Source organism: Taudactylus pleione, unplaced genomic scaffold (genome assembly GCF_031769625.1).
Source record: "Taudactylus pleione unplaced genomic scaffold, aTauple2 ptg000114l, whole genome shotgun sequence".
NCBI lineage: Eukaryota > Metazoa > Chordata > Amphibia > Anura > Myobatrachidae > Taudactylus > Taudactylus pleione.
Window position 1 is genome coordinate 5089212 of NW_028284516.1, and position 22561 is coordinate 5111772.

The 22561-nt window shown below is 43.5% G+C and overlaps 1 protein-coding gene across 2 annotated transcripts in view; it reads right to left on the reverse strand.

Annotated features, from left to right (window-relative positions):
* The window catches only part of NECAB1 (N-terminal EF-hand calcium binding protein 1), a 298804-nt gene that overhangs the window by 28881 nt on the left and 247362 nt on the right, over positions 1-22561 (reverse strand). For both annotated transcript variants that reach the window (XM_088471513.1, XM_088471514.1), the window contains 3 exons: positions 8503-8615; positions 4115-4191; positions 1753-1806 (listed from right to left, as the gene is read on the reverse strand). In XM_088471513.1, coding sequence (XP_088327639.1) covers positions 1753-1806; positions 4115-4191; positions 8503-8615 — 244 coding nt within the window. The remainder of the gene's footprint in view (positions 1-1752; positions 1807-4114; positions 4192-8502; positions 8616-22561) is intronic.

The window sequence follows — 22561 nt, forward strand, 5'->3', positions numbered from 1 at the left end:
ACCCTGCAACCAAATATATAAAAATAGGAAAAAACAGCAGCATAAGAATCACGTTTTCTGTTTATAGTTTATTACAGTGTATGTGTGTATTTTGAAGATACATATTTGGTTTCCAATTACAGAAAATACTGTAAAGCGTAAACGACATGTCATGTATCAATCATAATAGCAGCAGCAACATCTGTAAGGTGCTTTTCTAGCATAACACGTTACAGTTACAGGGGTCTATTTTACTAAACAGTGTTAGGAGACAGGGGGCCTGATTCGAACCCGGTCACAAGCGCTGAGCGCTCGCAACCGGGTTGATGGTGGCCCACAGCGCATGCGCACGGCGGAGCCGGCTCCACTGTGCGCATGCGCGAGACCCGGCTAGCGACGGGCACTCCATCGCTCCGGGTCTCGCAACAAAGGGAGCGAGCTGTCGATGTTGAGTGACAGCTCGCCCCCTTTGGTGGGCGGCCCGGGGGGGTGGCTGTCCAAACGGAGGCGTTCCCATAAGAACGCCTGTCGTTTTGGGGGCGCCCCTCTGACATCACAAGTGATGTCAGTGGAGAGATTCTGGCTCTGTTAGAGCCGAAATCTCTCTGGGGCTTGCGGCCACGAAACCCTACCACAAGGGTCTCGTCGCAAGCCCGATGGTCGCGATAGTCTTGACCATTGCGACCATCATCATGGCCGCTCGCTGTAGCTGTGGGTGTAGCTGTCAGAGCGACCGGGTCTGAATCAGGCCCAGAGTGAAAAGTGATAAGGTGCCAGCCAATCATCTCCTAACTGTCATTTTTCAAACAGCCTGAGATGGCAGTTAGGAGCTGATTGGCTGGCACCTTATCACTTTTCACTCTGTCTCCTAACACTACTTAGTAAATAGACCACACAGTCTCTGTCAGTATCATGCAATTATAGACCTGGGTGAACAGATGAGTTTTGAGACTGCTGTGGAATAAATTTAAAAAGAAAACCTCTTGTACTGTGAGTGATACTCAGTGCTAGTAGTTGCTGTAATGTAATGAGCATAAGCTGCCTACTTAAAAAAGATACAAATAATTGCAGTGTTTTTTTTACTTCGTTTGCCATTTACCTCACCTACCTAATTTTTATATTTAAAAGCCATTGAAAGGCTTTTACTCACAATCTCACAATCAATAATTGTTAGGATGCTCAGTTCTGCTTGCAGACCTTTCAACGTTTCCAACATAATAAACATATTTTTTAGAACATAATTAAAAAATGAGAGTTAATAGTGGCTAACTATTATATAATAGGCTAAGGCTGTGTGTCTAACACACAGACTCAGTAGAGAGCTGCAGGGAGGCCCCATCCCCTCCCTCCCCTTACAGCTCTCACTGGCTGCCTGATCAGGGCCACCATCGAGGGGGTACAGCCGGTACTGATGTACTGGGACCAGTCACAAACAGTCGTCTCAGTCACGGACAGTCAGTCTCTCGACCTCTCTCGGTCACAGACAGTCTGTCTCTCGGTCAAAGGTACAAGTTTGCTTATGTTAACTTAGTGTACCCCATGTTCCTGACTTGAGCAAAGTAGCTTATATAGGAAATATTTCTGCTGTTTGAACAGGGCACACTGCGCATCTTTAGTATAGTCTAGTCGCGAGTGTATAACATTAAAGAGGAACACATTCTCTGATACTATTATTACTGAAGGTGCTGTCGATGGTTGAAATGCCACATTTACAGCTTTTACTGATTACATCTTAGCACTTAGCTGGGAAAACAAAATCAATGGATGACTTACAGATTTAGTGCTTCCTTCTAAGATTTCTTCCTCCAGGGGCTCCAACTTCAGGTCCTTTAACAAGAACGAAACAAGAAAAGCTACAGTGTAATACAGGTAGCGTTTTAAAATAAAAATAAATTAGATATATTGCAAAATTGCATATTATGCCAGGGCTACGACTCTGGCATAACACAGTACCTTGTTAAAGTATCAACATGCACAAAAGATTGTAGGATTAATTTTTTTGTGACCAATACTTGTAAAACTTCATGACAATTAATTAACAAATACATTCCAGAAGGTACAGTTGCACAATAAAGAGAAACTACATAATGATAGCTTAGGACACAGCGCCACCTACTGTCCCTCCAGTATAGTTTCTCATGTCATACTTTGGGGGTCAATCCTATTCCACGCGATGTGCTCGGCAGCCTGGATTCGCATAAAAGTGTTCGCAGCCCCATAGGGCTCTGTGCAAAATTAAGCAAATTGGGCTGGGAATGGGCCGCGAAGGGTGTGAGGGGCTGGTCTGTTGCAACGGCAACTTGCACCCTTCTGATGGAATAGGTTTGACCCCTTAGCCTGTTGCTAATTTCCAACCAGGGACAGGTTGCCTCTGCTATTTGGATGAATGGTCAAAGTAAAGATTTTTTTTCACAGATTTAGGACAGTAATCCACTTGTGCTTTTAACAATTTGAATGAATGTAAATGTATTTAACAATAAAAACCATTTTATTCTCTGAGGGCCTGGTTTCAGCAAGGAATGCAATTGCAAAGCTGCACGTAGGCATATGCTGTAGAGTGTAGTGCACGCAGGCAGCTTTGCAATTGCGATCCTTGCAATAATGAAAATTCAGCAGGAGGTGTACGACACCCCCTGCTGCATTTGCAATCCCAGCACTGCGACGGAGGTTGCAGGCTGGGATCTCCATTGCGACCATCAGTGGTCGATGGTCGCGATGGTGGACGGCGCCGGGCGGCTGGCCAGCTGAGTAAGCCTCAGCTTACTCAGGCTGGCCGGCTTGCGAGCCCAGCAGACTGCATACGTCCACACAGTCCCTGGGCTGGTCACTCCCGGAAAACGGGATGGACATGCCCCATTTCCAGGAACGCTGGCCGACCCTGCCCCCACACCGCCTCTTAAATGCCTTTGCCTGTCAATCAGGCAGAGGCATTCAAGGGCTTGCATGCGTCTTAGCAGGACCCATATTGCACACTTGCAGAATGGGTCCTGCGTGCACTGCTGAATCAGGCTCTGAGTCCATATCCATTTAAGCTCACAGTTGCTTATGTTTATTATGCGGCACAATTGCTGCATGGGTTTTTTTATGCCTTCTTTTGCGTTCAAAGTATGTCATCGTACTCGCTAAAGTCCATTGATCTCTACCTTGGAGACTGTTATACATATATCTATGGAGCTAAAAATTGAGGCTATGGTGGAACTGCTTTTGGCATCCTAATCATTGGCTATGTATCTGTTTTGTGTTATGGTTGCTGCGTTATTGTGCAGACACCAATCTTCCTGTCCCTCCAGGGAAGCCTCATGCGCTGTTCCAAGATGGCCGCAGAGATCAATACTGAGCATGTGCCATCTTGTCTTTATTGTGCAAGAGTGACATGGTGGGAGACAGAAGTCTCCTACTTAGCTCCTATGAGAGACCGGGTTAATACCTGCATATAACACTGTTGCATGCATCCATGCACTGCTACATGTTTGCAGCATACACTCATCGTCTGGTGAGCTGTATAGCACCCCACTCCGCTCAAACTCTGCTCCAGTACCAGTGTGCATGTAACAGTGAGTACGGCTGCATCTGCTATCTATCAATAGACCAACACCACTTGCTAAGTAACTGGGCTGTTCATAGTTTGAGACATCTGCTGGTCTATGCCTATATAACTCTGCCGTATCAATAGCTATGCACACAACATTTCCAACAGTTGACAATAATAGAATTGACAATAATTTATTTCACAAAATGTATTCTATTGTCCTGTGTGTCTGCATTTTGTTACAGCAACAAAATGATTTCATATAAGCATGTGCACAGTTATTATTGTATTGTTTCTACAGCAGAAGCATCGCGGAGCCCAAATAAAGCAATGCTTTATTTCCATTATGTTTAGGAATAAAAACAGGCGAATGTAACACAACATACTGAACAACGTCGTATTGTAGCTAAAGAAATGCAGTGTGCGTCAGAACCTTAGACTCTAAATAGATTACAGACTTTAAACACAAAGCGCCATCATTTTACAACCAGTGTGACTCTAGTTCTTACTTAGTAACAGTAGGGGCACCTGAATTGTTTTGCTGCTTTTAACAAAAAAGATTTGGGAGAGAAAGAAAACACCAGTGTTACCGGCTAATTTCAATACCTTCTTCTCCAGTCTGTCAATTAGTTTCTGAAGTCTGTTTATCTGGGTCATCCACTGGTTGTCTTCGTCTAACAAGCCTACGGGAAGAAGAAATCAATAAAATGTTGGAAAATGTGTATATACTTTTTTTTTTATTTCTTGAAAAGGCAGAAATACCTATAGACTGTTTGTTACACGTTGGCGGTTAATGCCTAACAAACCTATGGAGCAGTAACCCATTACACATGGCAAGTGATTGAGTGCTACAAGCTGTTGCCCTGTGCATGTTTGCACTACAGTATGTTCGTAAATAACATCAACTATTGTCGTGTACAAGAGAGTAATAGAGACAGAGCATAACGGTTCTCTCTGCTCTGATTCTAATCTTTATTTGCAGGAGTAAACACAGTAAGGGGTATATTTACTAAAGTGCGGGTTTTTACAAGTGGAGATGTTGCCCATAGCAACCAATCAGATTCTACTTAACATTTATCTATCACCTCTAGAAGATAATAGCTGGAATCTGATTGATTGCTATGGGCAACATCTCCACTTCTAGAAACACGCACTTTAGTAAATATACCCCTAAGAGTAAGTTGTATTCATTCTCATTTTTATTTGGAGGATTTTTCCTAAAATTTCTATTCCTGAATTAAGCAATGATAGTAAATAACAAGAAGAAAACATCACATTGCTGTATTATTTGTTTGTACAAATTTGGTATTGTTTAGCTTCCAGTTAGTTTTTCTCCTCCCAGTTCATATCCGGTCTGTATATAAATTCCTCTAGGTACACTTGCACAAAGTCAGAGATTTTGTAGGATTATAGTCAGGTGTATGATTAACCAATCATACCAAACAGGTGATAATGATCATTATTTTCATATGTACAAGCACAGTCATTGACTGAAACAGAAACAGCTGTGTAGGAGGCTTAAAACCGGGTGAGGAACAGCCAAACTCTGCTACAAAGGTGAGGTTATGGAATACCGTTTCATGTCACAGGTCATACACCATGGCAAGCCTGAGCACAGCAACAAGACACAAGGTAGTTATACTGCATCAGCAAGGTCTCTCCCAGGCAAAGATTTCAAAGCAGACTGAGGTTTCAAGATGTGCTGTTCAATTTCTTTTGCAGAAGCACAAAGAAACGGGCAACGTTGAGGACCATAGACGCAGTGGTCGGCCAAGAAAACTTGTGCATCAGATGAAAGACACATCGTGCTTACTTCCCTTCAAAATCGGAAGATGTTCAGCAGTGCTATCATCAGCTCAGAACTGGCAGAAACCAGTGGGATCCAGGTACACCCATATACTGTTCGCAGAAGTCTGGCCAGAAGTGGTCTTCATGTAAGAATTGCAGCCAAAAAGCCATACCTTCGACATGGAAACAGGACTAAGCGACTCAATTATGCACGAAAAAATAGGAACTGGGGTGCAGAAAAATGGCAGCAGGTGCCCTAGACTGATGTATCAAAATTTGAAACAGAAGGCAGTTTGTTCGCTGAAAGGCTGGAGAGTGGTACAATAATAAGTGTCTGCAGGCAACTGTGAAGCATGGTGGAGGTTCCTTGCAAGTTTGTGGCTGCATTTCAGCAATGGAGTTGGGGATTTGGTCAAGATTAATGGTGTCCTCTATGCTGAGAAATCTAGGCAAGTACCTATCCATCATGCAGTAACATCAGGGAGGCGTCTGATTGGCTCCAAATTTATTCTGCACCAGGACAACGACCCCAAACATATAACCAATGTCATTAAGAATTATCTTTAGTGTAAAGAAGAACAAGGAGTCTTTGAAGTGGGATGTAGTTAATAGACTGGCGGACGCGATGCTGCCGGTGTAAGTCCCGACTCGTCCTGCCCGACAAGGGATGCCAACGCCTATCTTAATCCCGACACCGGAAGACCGACCCCCGCCATCCCGACTGTCCTCTTACGGGTAAGTAGAACACACCCCGGGGATGGGGGGGGATAGGTTTAGGAACCCCCAGGGGGGACTTAGGGTTAGCCACCCCGGGGGAAGGTTAGGGTTAGGCTAGGGGAAGGGGGGTTAGGGTTAGGCACTAGGGGGGAAGTTAGGGTTAGTCACCCCCCGGGAGCGTTAGGTGTAGGGTACGGGGAGGGGGGGATAGGTTTAGGGACCCCTGGGGGGAGGTTAGGGTTAGGCACCCCTAAAGGAAGCTTAGGGGGGAGAGGGGAGGGTTAGGTTACTTACCTATCCCTGTTGGGATTTCGACCCGCCGGGCTGCCACTGTCTGTATTTGATCTGGCGGCTAAACAGCCGCCGGCATTACATACCGATTCCCTGGAAGTGATGTTATGGCCCCCACAGAGCCCTGATCTCTCATCATCGAGTCTGTCTGGGATTACATGAACAGACAGAAGGATGTGAGCAAGCCTACATCCACAGAATATCTGTAGTTAGTTCTCCAAGATGTTTGGAACAACCTCCCTACCGAGTTCCTTCAAAAACTGTGTGGAAGTGTACCTAGAAGAATTGATGCTGTTATGAAGGCAAAGGGTGGTCACAGCAAATATTGATTTAGATTTCTCTTCTGCTCATTCACTTTGCATTTTCTTAATTGACAAAAATAAACTATGAACACTTCTATTTTTGAAAGCATTCTTACTCTGCAGCATTTTATCGACACCTGCCTATAACTTTTGCACAGTACAGTATATATCTAAGTAATATTTCCAGAATACACGTCTCACAGAAATTACTACAAAGACTAAATACATGCACTTATTATCTCCCGCCTTGGCTTTTGCATTCCATTCTTACCGCTCCTCCCCTAGCAATGTTCTCACCACTACAATCCACTTTGATTGCGGCTGCTAGACTAATTTCTCTTGCACATTGTTCTCCTACTGCTGGTCTGCTCTGTCAGTCTCCACTTTGGTTGCCTGTATTTTAACAAATCCAACGTATAATACTTCTACTAACATACATCGATCTCTTCTCTTGTCTCAAAATATGTCCCAATTTGCTTCTCCACTTTTGCATCTGTCACCCACACTCATTACCTACTTCTATTCCTGTTTACAGGACATTTTTGGGCTGCACCAACTCTGTGGAACTCGCACCCCAATGCGAAAACTTTGCCACACAATGTACATTTTTTCCATTGCTATCTCAACCATACATATCGAATTCCTATTTTCCTATAGACTGCTTGTGAGCAGCGCCCTCTCACCACTTTGTCTGTTAATACCCTCTCTTTTTTTATTACTGTGTTTGTTCTCGATTGTAAAGCTCTGTAGGATATGCTGGTGCCAAGTAAACACATCTTATACTAATAAAAGTAAATTTTCTGGTATACAGTACATTTATAGAAGCACAATTTATATGATCAGAAGGGGCAGAATATTGTATTTGTTTCAGTATTACTGCCTATTTTAATAATATGCTATTTGTAAATATAAATACAAGTTTGAAGTTAAACAACAATATACATGATAATATGATCACATACGGGTCCATTCATTATGTTAATTAAGTTAATTATAATAATTAAGTATCCAGCTCTCTGAGAGTTGCAGCGGTGGATACAAAAACACCGGAGCAACTCAGCATCTGGTGCGGAGATAGATGATCCGAATATCAGCTGCCTCCACGATCACCATCACTGCTCCAAAATGAGCAATGAAACTTAGCACTGTCGAGTCTGACCGGCAGTGCTACTGTGCCTGCATGTACTGGGCTTCACTGAGGCACACAATCACCCAGCGTCCAGCAGGAGGAGTCGTACATGGGAATCCTACACAACTTGGGACTCCTTCCCATAGAGAAGGAGCGGCAGGTGCGGGCAGGCCCGCCAAGAGCTGCGGCGGGCCCCGGTAACAGGGGTGTGTGGCCTAATCGCGGGAGACGTGGCCACTCCCCTTTCGGGGGAAAAATAAATACAATTTTCAGCACCGCGAAGTGCTGGCGGGGAGGCGCTCTGAGCCCCCTCAGCCCTGCTCAAAGCCAAGGGGGGGCGCGATCAGTGAGATCGCTGCCCCCCCGCAAGCATAGGAGACTGCTGTGGCTGCTGCTCAGCAGCCACGAGCAGTCTCCCACTGCTGCTCAGCACACGCCGTGTGCTGGGCTGCTATGAGGGAGGGGGCGCGTCGTCAGACCCGGGCCCCTCAGGAAGCCCCGGTAATTTGTACCCGCTCTCGGCGCCCCTGTGTGCGGGAACAAACATCTTCTGAAGATGGCTCCCGCAGTCAAGCTAAGAACATATTGTATTTTCGGAGCTTGATGAATGTAAACTAAATGTTAATTTAAAAATGATAAAAAATATCTTATGAACTAGTACATACATATAATACAATATAAAATAAACTAGTAGAATCTAATAGGGTAAAAAAACAAAAACAACATTTAATCTGTATATTAAAAACAAACAAAACCCTAAAACATACCAAGGTTAAACTGTGGGCTGTTTGGTGAAAAGCTGTTATTTCTCTGAAGTCGCCGGTTTGATCGTTTCCCCGACCACGGGATGGAAAGCACGTTGGGCTTTGCAGGGCCTTGTCTGTAAGGAAACACAGAAAGCGTAATATTAATGTTGCTTTCATGCAAATAGAGATTTGTGAGTGTGAATGCAAGAGATATATTTAATTAACAGAACGTATTAGTAAGGACGCTGACATATTTACAAATCTATACTGCATATGAAACATCAGGGTGCAGATTGATTTTTGTACCTAGCAAAACAACTAAACCGAAGAGTTAAATGGGTAATGGGAAATTATATGATAATAGTAGGTACTATGAAAAATATAGAAGATTATTAGAGTGTTGCTTTTACTAAGATTCATTTCCATATGCCATATCTCCTTCTGCTCAACACAGCACATTTGCTATAGATAACATTGTTGTATAATAATAATTATTTTCCTATTAATAGAACACTAGCACGTGCATCAGGGAGAGCAGAAGCTGCATCTTATTATTACACACAGGGGGCAGCTGTATCAGGCAGAACATTTTGGGAAGAGCAAAATGAAACAGATGAATTTAGAGAATAGCAATGTATAAATTAATGGTGTGCACTTTGTTGATGAATCTATAATGGCTTAAGATCTGCAATACAGTATTTGTTTCTTAGGGCAGGATCTACTATGCATCGTATTTTGGATGTGTATACAAACTTGCCGATGCCGACCACGTCAGGGGGCGGGGGAGCGGGGCCATGCTGCATTCAGCAATATGGCATCGTTCACGATATACCCAGATTGGGCTGAATGTATAGCCGACTGGGGATATCGTAAACGACCAGCGGAAGCGCATATTGTTGGTCGTTTTTCGTCGCATACACACTGGCCGATATTGTGAACGCGTTCAATCATTCAAAATATTGGCAAGTGTGTACGCGGCTTTAGGCACAGAACTCACAGAATCATGTTTATAGTAGTTTGTACAAGGCATGAGAAGGGCACCAACACTTATGATCTCTGGCCAGAGACGCAGAGAGGGGGCAGGGGCAGGTACAAATTAGCTGGTCCTCTATTCAGGCCTGGGACTGCAGGGGAGCCATAACCACTCCCCTGTGATGCTGTGGTCACACCACTCAGTGCACATGCCGCCACGTAACACACCACAGAAATTTACACAACAAAAAGTTTGTAGCCACACTCCACCCAGTAGCCATGCCCCCTTCAGTACCCAGGCCCACCTGAGTTCATGGCAGCCTTGTCTCTTTCATTTTAGTCACACCCCTCAGACTAGCCTAGAAATATTGTTAGACTGCAGGTCATTTTTCAACCATCCGGTGGCCAGTGTTCACTTATAATAATTATAGCTTTGGCCCACAAATATAGTACTGAGAAAGAAACAGTGTACTCAGGGCCTGATACAGACCCGCTCGCGAGTTAGAGCCGAAAGCTCTCTGGGGCTTGCGATGAACGAGACCCTACCACAAGGGTCTCGTCGCAAACCCGATGGTCTTGACCATCGCGACCATCATCATGGCCGCTCGCTATAGCTGTGGGTGGTCACCCACAGCTATGCGAGCGGCCCAGAGGCCACTCCAAAAAAAAAAAAATCCCGGCCCTGATTCAGAGCGAGCGGGTCTGAATCAGGCCCTGAGTCCAGACTTGGGTCTTCTCGCCAAGTTCGGAACTTGGATGTAAAAACCAGATCTTGCATATTTTCTATTGCATTTATGTCCCTCCCACGTGATTTCAGGTGCTGTGAGGTGGTCAAAGGTGACTGGAAATTAATGTTATTGATGTTTTCTAAGAATATTGGAACAAAAACAGGTCAAAGTAATATGATTTTAGCTGTTTTTAATCCATTTTTAAAGAAAACCAAAACCGAACACTTGAGGGTGGCTTTGACAAAACCACTATATAAGGGTCTGTGCACATCTCTACTCTATTTTAGTTGCCAGATAAGGTAAAACATTTTTTACATTTATCTGGTTCAGTTGGTTGTACCAGATCAGAATCTAGCTTATGATGACAATATAAGAATTGTGTTAGACAGGAGAAACCTGGATACGGGTTGGGTATGGGATGCAGCACACGCATGACCGGCAGTCAGAATGCAGATGCCAGAATCCCGACTGGTTTGCAATACCGACACCTGGAGGTAAGTTATCTAACCCTAAACCTACCCCAAACCCTCCCCTTTCGCAGTGTAACCCTAACCCTCCCCCGTAGCCTAACCCTAACCTTCCTCCCCGCAACCTAACCCTCCTTCCCCCGCAGCCTAACCCTCCCTCCCCTGCAGCCTAACCCTTCCCCCGTAGCCTAATCTTCCTCCCCGCAACCTAACCCTCCTTCCCCCGCAGCCTAACCCTCCCTCTCCCGCAGCCTAACCCTAACTCTCCCCCTACTGCCTGACCCCTAACCCTAATACTTACCGTCGGCATGTCAGCATACCGCTTTCAGGATTCTGACCCCTGTCCAGATTCTCCGGCCGCCATTCTGAGTGCCGGCATCCTGACCATCGGAATGCCAACTACATCCCCTGGACACAAAGGCATATTTATACCCTTCTGCTAATATTATGTGATTTGTGAAGGCAAAGATATGTGATGGCGGTAAGCTGTACATAGTGATAGGACAGGACTGCGCCTCCCTTCTACATTTTCATTTTTTGAAATCTAAACTTAAAACAGGCGACAAAAACGCATCTGCCTGGAAAGAGCAGAGAATGCTGAGCACCGCTCACATCCATCGGAGACTGTTTCGTCTGTTCATGATTTTCCTTATAACTCAGAATACAGTTTATGCTCTCATCCCCTGGGAGCTGTATTATTGCTGGTAGAAGTGTCCTAGCTAAGTGCCCTTTGTCAGCTTTCCTGTTATGTTTATGCCGTTTTTCTCTATATTATAGTAAACAGGTCTTAAGACTAAACAATATGTCATTTAGGTTACGACAGTCAGGATAATGTATGAATGTTAAGGTGCCTACCAGGGGCATTTCTAGAGAGGGGGCCCGTGTGCAGTCTCCGACACGGGCCCCCTCCTTTCCGCCCGGCGGCCGGCAGCGCACTGAGCTGTGCGCGGCCAGCGCCGGCGTTATAGACTCTGGGCACTAGAGTGTGCCCAGAGTCTATAATGTATGCACAGGTCACCGGGAAAATGGCCACGGCGGCCATTTTCCCTGTATTGTGCATGCGCAAACGACGGGAAAATGGCCGCCGCAGCCATTTTCCAGTCGTTTTACAGCGCCGGATGCCCGCGCCGACGTGGGACTCCAGAGAGGTAAGTATTATTATGAGTGCAGGGTGTGCGGTGCGGGGCCCCCCTGGACCCAGGGGCCCGTGTTCCCCGCACACCCTGCAACCATTATAGATACACCCCTGGTGCCTACACACTATGCGATGTAGTGTAGTCACGATGTGATCTCATGTCAGATTTCCCTTGAAATGCGGTCGAACAGGGGCACCACCCCGTAGAGGGTGCAACCCTCCCAGCCATTCCCGATTTCAGCCGGACAGTCCTGTTTTTTGGGCACTGCCTCGCTGTTCTACCCGCAGGACGAAGTGTCCCATGGGTGGCGGCGCCGGCCCCAGAGAAGAAGAATGGATGCTGCACGCATGCGTGCGGCATGCATTCAGTGCAGGGAGAGAGCAGGGGGCAGCCCAGCTACTGATGTAGTGCTGAGCTCGCCCAGAGCCTGACGTTAAATGGGAGGCGTGCCCCAAATAGCGTCATTTAGGGGGTGTGGCCTTGGGGTGTCCGGGTCCCTCGCTGCATAGGTGCTGCTCCAGCTGGAGCCGGCCTTGCAGGCTGTGGACAGATATATCTGCACACAGCCAATGCGATATGATGGGGAACGCAGATGTTCACCGACATATCGCGGGTACACACTGCCCGACGGGCAGCAGATACATTGGCCGATCAATTGATCGGCCAATGTATCTGTCAGTGTGTACCCAGCTTTACATTTCTCAGCCTTTTTCCCATCCTTGTTGCTGCACAGTCCTTAAACTAAACCGACCAAACACGTTGTGATTTAGCAATGGGTGATAGACAACCAGCACAGTCTGCACTATTTTTAGTCTGTCTTTCATTGGGAAAATGAGAGTACGGTTCATCAGTTTAACATTTATAAGTCTTGTTTTTAATTCTGTTCAAGCTCTGTTGACTGTATCCAATTAGCAGCGAAAAATTTTCGGATGTAGATTTTTTTTAATTTTATTTTTTTAGTATCCAATTAAACCCCGTCTTTTTACGTCCGAAACGTTTCTGTTTTTCTCACGAAAACACACAGGATCCATGAAAAGCCACTGACCTATGTATTTTCACTGCCGTGTTCAGGAGAGAAATGGCTTCTTATCACGGATTAGGTTTTGCCTGCCTGTGCCAGGCGACACAAAACCCCTCTAAGTGCTGACATCGGGGCTAATTGGATAGCCCCGGGGCGAGGTAAGTAGCCGCGGTAATTTACTGTGGCTAATTGAATATCGACCAATTACTATTTGTATACAGGAAGCAAATACAACACCCTGCAGGTATTTCAAGGTTTAGTTATACTGATCTGGATCTCTGAGTGTACATAAATATATATTTTTTTAATACTGTAAATCTCAAAACTGTTGCAGTGCTCTGGAATACAGAACAGCACCTGCTAGCATCACAGAAGCTAATGCATAAAATACTGAGAAAGCGATATTAGCGTACGATTGCTTGTAATCACACTGAAACATTCTGCTGAGCCTAATTGCAAGTCTGTTTGCTTCCCAGTTAGCTATTATGTAAAAAATAGCTTTGGATGCTACTTGCGTATCTGTGACATTTCATGGTAAGTATCAGCGAAACAAAATGTTCTGTACAAATAAAATAATGGATCTTATTTATAATAAATTAAACTTATGTTTCAATTATGTCTAAAGGGCCTCTAAAGTTCAAAATCATTATCATTTTTACTCTCGCATAATTTACATGAACATGATCATGAAAAACTATTGCTGGTGTGTTCTTTACATATGCATCTTTGTAGTGTCCTGTAGTCAGAACTATGAAAATAAAACAAGATTTGTCTATTGTATTGACCTGCATTTGCTGGTATGTGCCGAACCACTGGGGAGATTATTAAAACCAGTGCACGGCTGATATAGAGCAGACAGGTTTAAATATATTTATTAATCTGGTCTTATTTTCTGCACATTTACAGAAATGTATCTATATTTCACTTTTCTTTTTGTGAGTTTTGTCCACTTCATCCTAGGGGTAGCAAAGAAAGGTTCTTACATCACTTCCTGGTCTCTAACTTACCTCTCTTCCCTCTTCCTTCAGTGCTCCCCTCACTGACCGTTTTGTGGTATTTCCCACTGTGAGGCATAATGTTAACTGAGGGAACTATAGTGTGGGAAAGGAAGAAATATAGGGAGAGCGCTGGACAAAAGTGTAATATTTAATATCACTTAGAAAAAAAAAACACAAAATGCAATAGATGAGTACAATAGCACAATAAAACTATTATCACAATAATAGACAAAAAATATAAAATAATGATACTCAAACCCAGGAACTGAATCGTGAAGTATATTAAATTGTTAATGATAATTCAGGGCTTCTCATATGGTCAAAAAATTATCTGTTAGTGCAATGTAGATCATGTAACGTAAAAAGCAGCAGTTGTTAGTGCAAGCAGAGGTATAGGTAAGAAAGCATCTCATGTACTTAAAAGTCCACATTCAGCCAAAAAGCGTGTGTGCATAGCTGCATAAGCACAGTAAGCAAGAGTCCCGCACATGCAATCCAACCCAGCAGAGAAATGGTTAAAATGGCTCATGCAATCAGTTAGGGATCTTAATATGGGGAAATAGGTCCGATGATATTTATCAGCCAGAGGTGTCCCTATGTTATCCAGGTACTCAGTATTTAAGCTTGTGAGTGATTACTGTGGGAATGTTCTTATGTCCACTTCAGGTGTCTGCAATAATCAGGGGCTGCTGCTTCTTCCTGCTAGGACCGTCACCCGGAAGCTGCAGTTATAGAAGACACGCCCTTCTAGATATAATCGCCCTGCCCATCTTATTTCCGTCCTATAATGTGGCATAAGGTGAACTGAGGCCACTATAATGTGGCATAATGTGAATTGGTGGCACTGTGACATAATGTAAACTGGGAGCACTGTGGCAGAATGTGAACTGGGGTGTGGAATAATGTAAATGGGCACTACAATGTGGTATAAAATGAACTAGGGGACTACAATGGGTAATGAAATTAATCATGCTACCACTAGAGGGCATAAAATAAAAAACAGCTGCAGAGAGGTGCCTCTCTAGGAGCATTGGGGCCCCTTCAAAATGTTGCTATTGGGTTCACACATTTGTAGTTATGCCTCTGCTCCCAGCAGTAGAGGAGTACAGATAATAGCTCCTAACCATATCTTACAGTGGCAGTATTCACCCTCACTCCTCAGTTAGCGGCCAATGACCATTCGGGACAGGAGTTTATATGGACATTTTGGACTCACAAATGTCTCAGATATATTACAGTATTTGGCGTTGTCAGCATAAGCACTGAAAAGCCAAGTCCTAGCCAGGGCCACTATTAATGTTACCGAATCTGAATAAAGTCACACCACTCCCAAAGGTGGGAAATAAAAAGCACCTGTAATAATGCTGTGTGGATTACTTGTGATTTAGAATGTTAGAGCTTTAGTAAGTGTACTCCTGTGTATGCACAGCTGTTATGCACCACTAGGTTATACACCATATGGGCAAAATATGTGGTCACACCTTCCTATAACTGTGTTTGATGATTTCATCCGCACCCACTGCTAACATGCATAAATTCAGATGCATAAATATTGTCTGTCCTCAGTTGCAATAATCACTACCCAATTCTCAACAGCCTCTGGGAGCAACGTCAACTCAAGGACTGGACATGGAGATCTGCAGACCAGCACATAAGCGTATATAAGCCTGTCATTAGGGGAACCTCTGCAAATAGTATAGGATAGGTGCAAGTGCTCTCCGAATAGCAAAAAGAGAACCAGTGCTGAGCTATATGATGTACTAGATTAGTATAGGGGAATTAATGTTTATATAAAAATACACTATGTTTTACTCTGTGGAAATGATAAATACTTAGCATTTTATTACAAAATCACATAATCATATAAGCAAGGAACAACATGTATGGCAACCCACATATAAAGTATGGATAGTAGCTAGAGTCCAGATCCTGGCTGGGAAGTTATATATCCAGCGTATTATACTGGCTTGAATAAGTTCACTAACATATAACAACAATAAATTGGGATAGATGTATATATTTTACAGCTTGTATATGATATCCAACCTGATTTTATCCTCCGGTATTATACATTCACATACACCCACAGCCTGGATGGTATCTTAGCAGGATGATAGCTGTGGAGGAGCAGCAGCGTAGTACAGGGTTTGAAAAAGCGTCTCCCTAGCCCAGTGATTCCCAACCTCGGTCCTCAAGGCACACTAACAGTGCTGGTTGTAGTGCTATCCATGATTGTGCACAGATGGTTAAATCAAAATAACTGAGGTACTAATTAAGTCACCTGTGCTCTAGTATGACTATCCCTAAAACATGGACTGTTAGTGTGCCTTGAGGACCGTGGTTGGGAACCCCTGCCCTAGCCGGAGACAGGATGAGCGTGCAGTGGATCTCAGCAAGGCTTACTGTAGTCTAAATAATAATGTGAGTGCCCGCTGGGTGCAATCACCTACGCGTTTTGATGCTGTACTGGCATCTTTGCCAAGTCAAGCACAAACTGATGATGATGACGGTTAGTAGTAAACCAGGCGTATATGCTGCTGTAAAAATGTTCCCTGCACAGGCAGGCCAAGTGGACTATTTGCTGGGGCACTCTTTAATAATAGTATGATAAATTGATGATATGATGAATTAATAATAAAATAACAATTTTAATAATATGCTCATTAAAATATTGGTGCTGAAAGCACTAGATTACAAAACAAGACAAAAGACAAACATTAAACATATAATTATCTAAAATGGTGGATCCTGTCTGAAGAATTCAATCAATATTCTTATCGCAGGAAAAAAAATGGCCGAAAATATTACCTATATCACATATAGAGAGATGATGATGGCTAGCAGACACAGACAGAGATGGATAATTCAGAAATTGCAATTGCAATAAACAAGTTAATTCTTACTTGCAGTAAACAACGCCGCAATATATTCTGTATACACACCTGCGTTGCTAAACTGGCATTATGACATAAACCACATAATATGTCCAACTATTTCTAAACAATTAGTTGAAATACCCCAGTGTACAAAGTACATGGATCACAGTTGAATTATTACTCAGTGCTATAAAGCTACTCAATTGAACCATGCATCCAGTGTGCAATCAACATAACACAATGAGAAACACAAATTAGGTCACATATGTTCAGTATAGATTAAAAAAAAAGTGACTCTTAAGATTATATGTTGATATAATAGCATTATAAGTCATCACTTGGTCGCTGTTCAAGGTAGGTAAAAATTCCAAATATCAGCCATATATCTGATAAACACATATGTACTCAGTGAAAATAAATAGGCTGAAAAAAGGAGAGTAGGCACATAAGATTGCTCTCCGCTTCTGCTTTCACTCAGAATAAGTGCAAGTGATGAGAGAGTGGGGAGATTAGTGTCCATAGAAACAACAGGGTGGTGGTATATGTTAAAGATCTGTTGGGTGTTAGGTGGGCTCTGTTACCAAAGCATTGCAGAACCCAAATGCGCCCCAGATCAGTCAATCTGCCACCAGAGGGGATAGAAAGGTACCTGTACAATCATATGGTGTCTGCAAGCAGGAGATTGTCTGTACTGCGCTGCCTTCAGCCATCTGATCAGCTGTGGAGAGAATCCTTAATCCGTGCTACAGCAAACTGGTATATGCCGGGAACTCCTTTTGTGAACAAGCCTCCAGGCGAAATGCGCGTCATCACAGGCCCGATCAGCTGATTGTCATCACGTGATCGCCACTGTGCGACACGCTACAGACGCTACACAGCATATACATATATAGTATATATGTACATATATACATATACAGCATATATATATATAGTGGAAGTATAGAAGCCATTTTGTATCTTATAAGAGTACATCGTGTTTTCAAGTATGCCACGTATACATAGAAAGTAAATGTACAGGACAGGAGAGAGTTAATTCATTGTACAAGAGCCTGTTACATATGCACAGCAAAGCATATGTACATATATGAGAATGTTATTCAAATCTTAAGAAGTCTTGAGACTGCCAGCTCATCAATTTCACTGCAGCTAATGAATAACAGATGTGTTACTTGGAGCTTATAAATATGACTCTGGGCCTGATTCAGACCGCTCGCGAGCGCTCGCAAGTGGGTTGATGTTGGCACAGTGCGCATGCGCATGACAGAGCTGGCTCCGTCGTGCGCATGCGCGAGACCCGGATAGCGACGGGCAAACCGTCGCTCCGGGTCTCGTACCAAAGGGGGCGTGTTGTCGATGTTGAGTTACAGCACGCCCCCTTTGGTGGGCATGCCAAGGGCGTGGCTGCCCAGACGGAGGCGTTCCCATGGGAACACCTACCATCTGGGGCCGGCCCCACTGACATCACAAGTGATGTCAGTGGGAGTGCTTTCGGCTCTGTTTGAGCCAAAAGCACTCCAGGGCTTGTGACAATGAGACCCTACCACAAGGGTCTCGTCGCAAGCCCGATGGTTGCGATGGTCTTGACCATCACGACCATCTTCCTGGCCGCTCGCTATAGCTGTGGGTGGTCACCCACAGCTATACGAGCTGCCAGGAGCCCGCTCTAAAGATCAGGAAGGACGGCCCTGATTCAGAGCAAGCGTTCTGTCAGAGCGTCCGACTCTGAATCAGGGCCTCTGTCTGTGAAATAAAGCAGAGAGGAGGAGATGCTTGTGGTTACATACACATTCGTGTCCAGTGTCTCTTTCCTTCACATTATCATATGTAGGTTATAACAGACAAAGTCTTGAGGGTGACCAAAAAAGAACTCAATTCATTAGCTATAGCTAGTGATCAGATTCGACAACATGGAAGTTCCCACCGAGATGCCCAGCAGTATTGACCATTGTACAGACATGAGATCATGTTCTGGGGATGGAGTTGCCAGGACAATTTCCCAGGTGAGTAAAACAAATGTTTTTGCTCTCCTGGCACCTGTATCCCCATTGCAGCTGATGTTCTGTCCTCCTGGAATCTTTCCTTGGGTAATTTTTGGTCATCCTAAAGGTGTTGTTATTTAAAAATGTTATAATCTGAAGTAAGTTTAGTGAATGATAGGTGAATGTTTAAAGTCTTGTTTGTCTGTTTGATATGTAACAAACCTGTCCTAACTGTGTTTTCAGAGTAACTTTGATAATAGTCACTGATTTAACTTTAGCAGAGGGCCCCACACAGTGATTTGTTAATGAAATAGAATAATGCAATGAAATTCCATTAGATTTAGAAAAGTACGCCAGACTGGTACTAGGATTTAATACATTTACAGAAATGTGTTTTCATTTAAAAGTCAGTGCGTGGCTGTCAGCCTATAGATAAACATCTGATATTACTGTGCATGGGAATAACCACCTCTAAAAAGAGGAGGGCCATTAGGCTTGATACTTGGGTCATAAGGGACTTTGACACCATGCTAGACAAGGGAATGTTCTAGCAAAGCTTTATGGGAATCATAAAGCAGGATATTTGATGAAAGTATTTAAAAAAAAAAAAAGCTGACACCCCAGAGACTGACTTGTTTAAACATCATAGAATGAGATGTGAAGAGCAGAAGTAGAGGTTATGTTAATAAATATAACCTAGATCACACAATGAAAGGTCTGATTGAGAAATGTAATAAACGTGAATAAGAATATAGAAATGACCCCCAGATGTCCACTTACTTAATTATCACTGCTGCATTTTATAAAACTAGTGTTTTGTTTGTTTTGTTTTTCTTTTCTTCTCAAAATGTATATTTAATTTGTATTATGAAGGCATGCTGTGATAGAGTTGTTTTGCTGATGCCAATGGAATGCAGGATGTCACAGAAAATGGCTGCCGTGCTGAAATTGAATGTTTGCTTGTGAATGAAATGGGCTCATGTGTATCATACATGCCTACCCTCCCGGTTTTCGCGGGAGGCTCCCGATTTTTCGGGTAACCCCCCGCACCCCTGGAAGGGTAGGCATTTCTCCCGCATTCTGCCCACTTCCTAGTGAAGTGGGCAGAATTAGGAGAATACCCGCGGCAATCGCGGGTCTCCGTGAAGGGGGCGGGGCTTAAGCAGTGATTCTGCATGAATCACAGCATTTGGCCCCGCCCCCTATGTAAATTGTGCCCAATCGCGGCAATTTTACAGCGAGGGGGCGGGGCTTAATGATGCGTATCGTCAAGCCCCGCCCCCGTCGGCCCCCTGCTGCTTCTCTTACCCGGGCTTCTCCCGGGAAGAGGATATTAAAGGTAGGCAACCCTGATGTGTATGTGATAAAAGAGAGTCGAATGAACTTATGAGAAGTAGAGTTGTTTGGATCAATTGTGTTGATCAGATGTGACATGTGTAAATGATTGTGTGTGGTGAAGTTGTGCAGGAATTTAAAGGGTTAATGTGTTAGTGCGAGTGAGTTGCCATTTTTTCATGGGGACGCCCATAAATAAAAATTGGCATTGCAAGATTGGAAAAAGGATTGATTTTGAATGCATTAATAATAAAATGCTTTATTTGATATTTTCTAGGAAAACTGATATTGTAACAAACTGTAATTCTAAAAAAAACAAAAAACCCCCCAGTAATTATATTTGATTGCTGCAGAAGGGATTAATAATAGTAAAAGTGATGTACAATTTCCGTAACAAAATGTTTTATCAGTTCAGTTCATGATTTCTTTAAACTGTTGAATGATGTATGCTTACAAATTAAGATGTTAATTGTTTTAGACGAACCTGTAGAACATGATCTTACAAATCTAAGCGTATTGGTAGAATAGGGGCAATTATTTATATATGACTGGACTGAACTAATTAGAAGCAGCCACAGGAATGCATATTGCCAATGCAGTTGCGCAGTTCAAATTAGTTTAAAAAAAAAAAGAAAAATCCAAAAAACAGTACCAGATGTTATAGAGGCTCTGCTGTGTAAGGGAATGAGGTAACCTGCTATAGAATAGACATCAGCCTCAGTTGTAGAATATCATGAGAAACTGTTAAAAAAGACACAGATCAAGGGATTGATGGATTGATAGGTACTATCACCTTGGACATGTCAGGAAGTTGAAACTAATTTTGTTTACAGGCATGCAACCAGAACTACTTAAAACATGCTGGACGTTTTTGTATTCTTCTGACTGACTTGGTTAATGTACTCAGGGCCTGATTCAGAGCTGAACGCTCTGAATCAGGGCCCTCCTCCATGAAAATGGAGCGGCCTCCTGGCCGCTCGTATAGCTGTGGGTGACGACCCACAGCATATGCGAGCGGCCAAAAAGATGGTCGCGATGGTCTTGACCATCGCGACCATCGGACTTGTGATGGAGACCCTGCGGTAGGGTCTCCCTGCCACAAGCCCTGGAGTGATTTTGGCTCTATCAGAGCCAAAATCACTCCCACTGACATCACTAGTGATGCGCATGCGCAGTGGGGAACATCAACCCGCTTGCGAGCGTACTGACGCTCACGAGCGGGTCTGAATGACCCCCTCAGATCAATAATCGAGTATGCTAGGAATAAGTAAGACAAACAGAAATAATTCTTGGTCCAAAGCCCCAGGCTGGCTTGGCCGAGAAGGGGTGTGGACCCCAAGGGAGGAAAGGAAACAAGTCATACAAAAAGTGCTTGTACTAAAAACATTTACACAATTGACAGGGTTTTTAGGTTGTATCGCATATTGATGCACTTAAAAGGTGATACTCAGCAGGGATCATTGATATTCACAGAACAGCAGGAATTTAAAAGCAACATTTCAGATCCAGCAGCAGTTAGTTAAGATTGAATCCAGATGTCACTTCATTTCTCATGTATTCAATAGGAGGGAGGAGGAAGGGGGTGATGTTGGCATACGAAAGAAACTCTAGCAGCACAGCATATGCAAATTGGGAGGGTCCGAGGTGATCGAGCCTGCACATCCCTAATGCAAATATGTGTAGTTTAGCTAGCAACCACCGGAGACTAGTGAGGCACAGGAAGATGAAAATCATGATTACTTTTTTTTATTTATTTTTCACTCTCCTTTAATGATTATGATTGTTTTGACTTAATGAAATCTTTTTTGATAGGTCATGTTATTGTAAATTATACATAGATTGTATTAGATTTTTTGTTTGCTGCTTTTCAAATGCCGACAAATTTAGTTTTAAGTAAGGTCAAAAGCACATATCAGAGAACATACCCCAGAAGAGGAACTGCTCCAGCAAACCAAGTTGGCCAAGTAGGCTACAGTAATATACCTACCTGATATTGGTGACCAGAAACGCCGGAAACATTGTACCTGATTTCGTTAAAAGTTGCAGTTACAGGTTCCTCAGAGAAAGAAGTAATAACCTGGAAAAGGCTAACTGCATGACTTCAGGTGATGGATGGATGGTTGAGCACCACCTCTGTCTGCCACGTGCACTGTTCTCAGTCTGAGCCCAAGTACTTCATGGAAGCATTCATCAGTTTAGATATGCTATGGTAAAAATAGCCAAGAAGCACTGGATAGCCCCAGGCTTCAGTTAGGCTGCATAAGCCTATCCCTAATCGCTGCACAGCCCAGGAAAAGCAATCAAGGTACTAGAAGAAGAAAGAAAGGAGTACCTCACAGATGTTATTCCTTCCAGAAACTAAAGATTGATTTTATACAGTAAGTTAAGTGTTGGGTATTTTCTGTGCTCAGACCTGTTGTGAAATTGACTATGGTTTTGCAAGGTAGCAAACACAAAAGAACAATAGGAACAATAGGTAAAAGGAAAATAAATGACAGAAGTATTGTACATGTGAAGTACTTGAGGTAATAGAGAGTGACAAAAGGTACACATTTTATTGAAAAA